This window comes from Aegilops tauschii, chromosome 1 (assembly GCF_002575655.3).
Source record: "Aegilops tauschii subsp. strangulata cultivar AL8/78 chromosome 1, Aet v6.0, whole genome shotgun sequence".
Classification (NCBI taxonomy): domain Eukaryota; kingdom Viridiplantae; phylum Streptophyta; class Magnoliopsida; order Poales; family Poaceae; genus Aegilops; species Aegilops tauschii.
In genome coordinates, this window is record NC_053035.3 from 222,974,120 (window position 1) to 222,976,275 (window position 2,156).

Consider the following 2,156-nt stretch of genomic DNA (forward strand, 5'->3'; position numbering starts at 1 on the left):
AAGTCAAATAACTTGCTATAATGATACTAGTACCTATTGCGGCATAACGCATTTTTGAAGGTTCATCATTGAGCGCGTATTCACTCTGCGGAAGTATATTACAAAAGGGGTACTTATTTCGATATATCGATATAACTCTATCAACCAAATCATCATGTGGAATGATGTAAACTAGCCTAAATAAGTGAAAGAAGCCCTCATACCCACTCCTCTTTCCCCACCAAACCAACAAGTAGTAGGTTGGTGGGCCTCGGTATCTCTATTTGCTAAGATGGATACCTACACCACTCAATAGTTCCAAATCTTTTTTTATCCCATAGGAAAGAAAATGCTTCTAGCAATTTTTGACTTTCTTCCGCTGTCATACGACGATCTTCACAACCTTCCACCGGAGGCTTGTTTCTGTTTTCTTCCTCTTTAGCCATTGCTTCTTTAATCATATCTTTGATATTCTTTAGGGGCAATTTAAACATGTTCGCATCCCGCGGGAAGCGAAAAGCCAGAAATAGAATTTCCTCAGGTTTAAGAACCGAAAGGAGTTTATCCAGATTTGGTACCAAACCCGGGAAAAACCCTAAACGAGCTCTTAAAAAATCGATATAAGCAGGGTCATAGGAATCCTGAGATTCCCCTCCCTCCGCTTTGGAGGAGAAGCTTCTTCTATGGCTATGGCCAAAAGGAGAAATAGTCCTGTTCATTATATTCCTCCTAGAATCCAAGGCATTTCGTCGGAATACATCCTGTCTTTTCACCTTTGTAGTCCTATGCATAGTAAGTACTATAGCCCCAATCATAGCTACTAATAAAATCAGACTAGAAACCAAAAACCAGACGGAATAGTAGGTATAAAGCAAATTGCCCAATGTTTCCAAATTAGTCCAACTTCGTACCTTTCCGGCATAAACCGTATATCTCAGAGAGGTCGTATTTCTGTGGGTTGGTAGTAATGGAATGGTTTCATTATCTAAAATGAAGAACATTTCCCACCAAAAGATCAGTCCAATAATACCACTCACTGGTAAATAGCGCAATACTTCTTCGTGAATCTCCGCTATTTGAATATTGAACATCATAACCACGAATAGGAATGAAACGGCAATAGCTCCTATATGAACTACTGGGGAGATCATAGCGGAGAAGTCGAGACCTAACAAAATAAGTAAACCAGAAGTGTCGCAAAAGACTAGGATGGGAAACAAAATGGAATGTACCGGATTTTTAGCACGTACAACCATCAAACCAGAGACCAAAGCAGGGCTCAACAAAACAGAAAGTATCATGGTACGTCGTCCTCCCTTGAAATGGAACTTGAATGCTGGAGCAAGAAGACGCATTCAAGTCGATCTATTACAACCAGCGCGGTTGTTCGTATTTCATTTTCTTCTTCCAAGCCGACGCTCTTCTTATAAAAGAAAGCACTCACTAAATCTCGTCTTTCTCTCGGCGCCGAGAATTTTTGACGTGTCCGGGTCGATCAGAGGTTCGGCTTGCTTCTCCCCCACCCTCGCCTATGAAATGGATAACCCTTGCTACCATAGCAGCAGGATTTTAAGGGCTTCTGTTGAAGCGGAATAGGAGGAAGCCATGCATTCTTTCAAGAATCTCCAAACCCCCCCCCCTTACCTTCTCTTTCTATTCTATAAAAAGGCGAACATCTAATCTAGGCCCGGTCGCCTTTCTATGAAGGCGAGCAGCCCAGCCCCCTTGTTGAAATTTGGATATTAAGGAAGCCGTATTTCGCAATAGCAGCTCCGAGAAGCTGGGCTTAGGGTGCGCCTCCTGCGGTCATTTCAGTGACTCAATTGGCTGGCTTCCCTCAGCTCAGACTGGTGTTGCCACCTCTCCCAAGACCGGAATGATTATCCCCGCCCGATGGGTCTACATTCATCCCTGAATGTCGTCGGGTACTCTTCACTTCCCCGCCATTCTTGTAACCGTCACCTGTAATCCGCGCAGGTGTGTCCGCACCCCCTAGAGTGGACGAGAAAGAAAGGATTTTTTCTCGGAGCAACCCCCCTGGTTCCATACCCAGGAGTTCACTTTCCCGTATGAGCATTCGGTACATATATAAGTCAGTGGAAGAGTCAAAGGGTCACCACTACTGAGGATCTCCCCCCTTATCTTAGAAGGGTCGTCTAAGGGTTCGCCGCGGTTCA

General features: G+C 44.2%; 1 protein-coding gene across 1 annotated transcript; it reads right to left on the reverse strand.

Moving 5' to 3' along the window:
• Window positions 1-251: 251 nt before the first annotated feature.
• Window positions 252-1,422, reverse strand: LOC120976899 (NADH-ubiquinone oxidoreductase chain 6-like). Its single transcript, XM_040404520.3, has one exon. The coding sequence runs from the start codon at window positions 1,332-1,334 to the stop codon at window positions 267-269; it is 1,068 nt and encodes a 355-aa protein (XP_040260454.2). The 5' UTR covers window positions 1,335-1,422; the 3' UTR covers window positions 252-266.
• Between the last annotated feature and the right edge of the window lie 734 nt (window positions 1,423-2,156).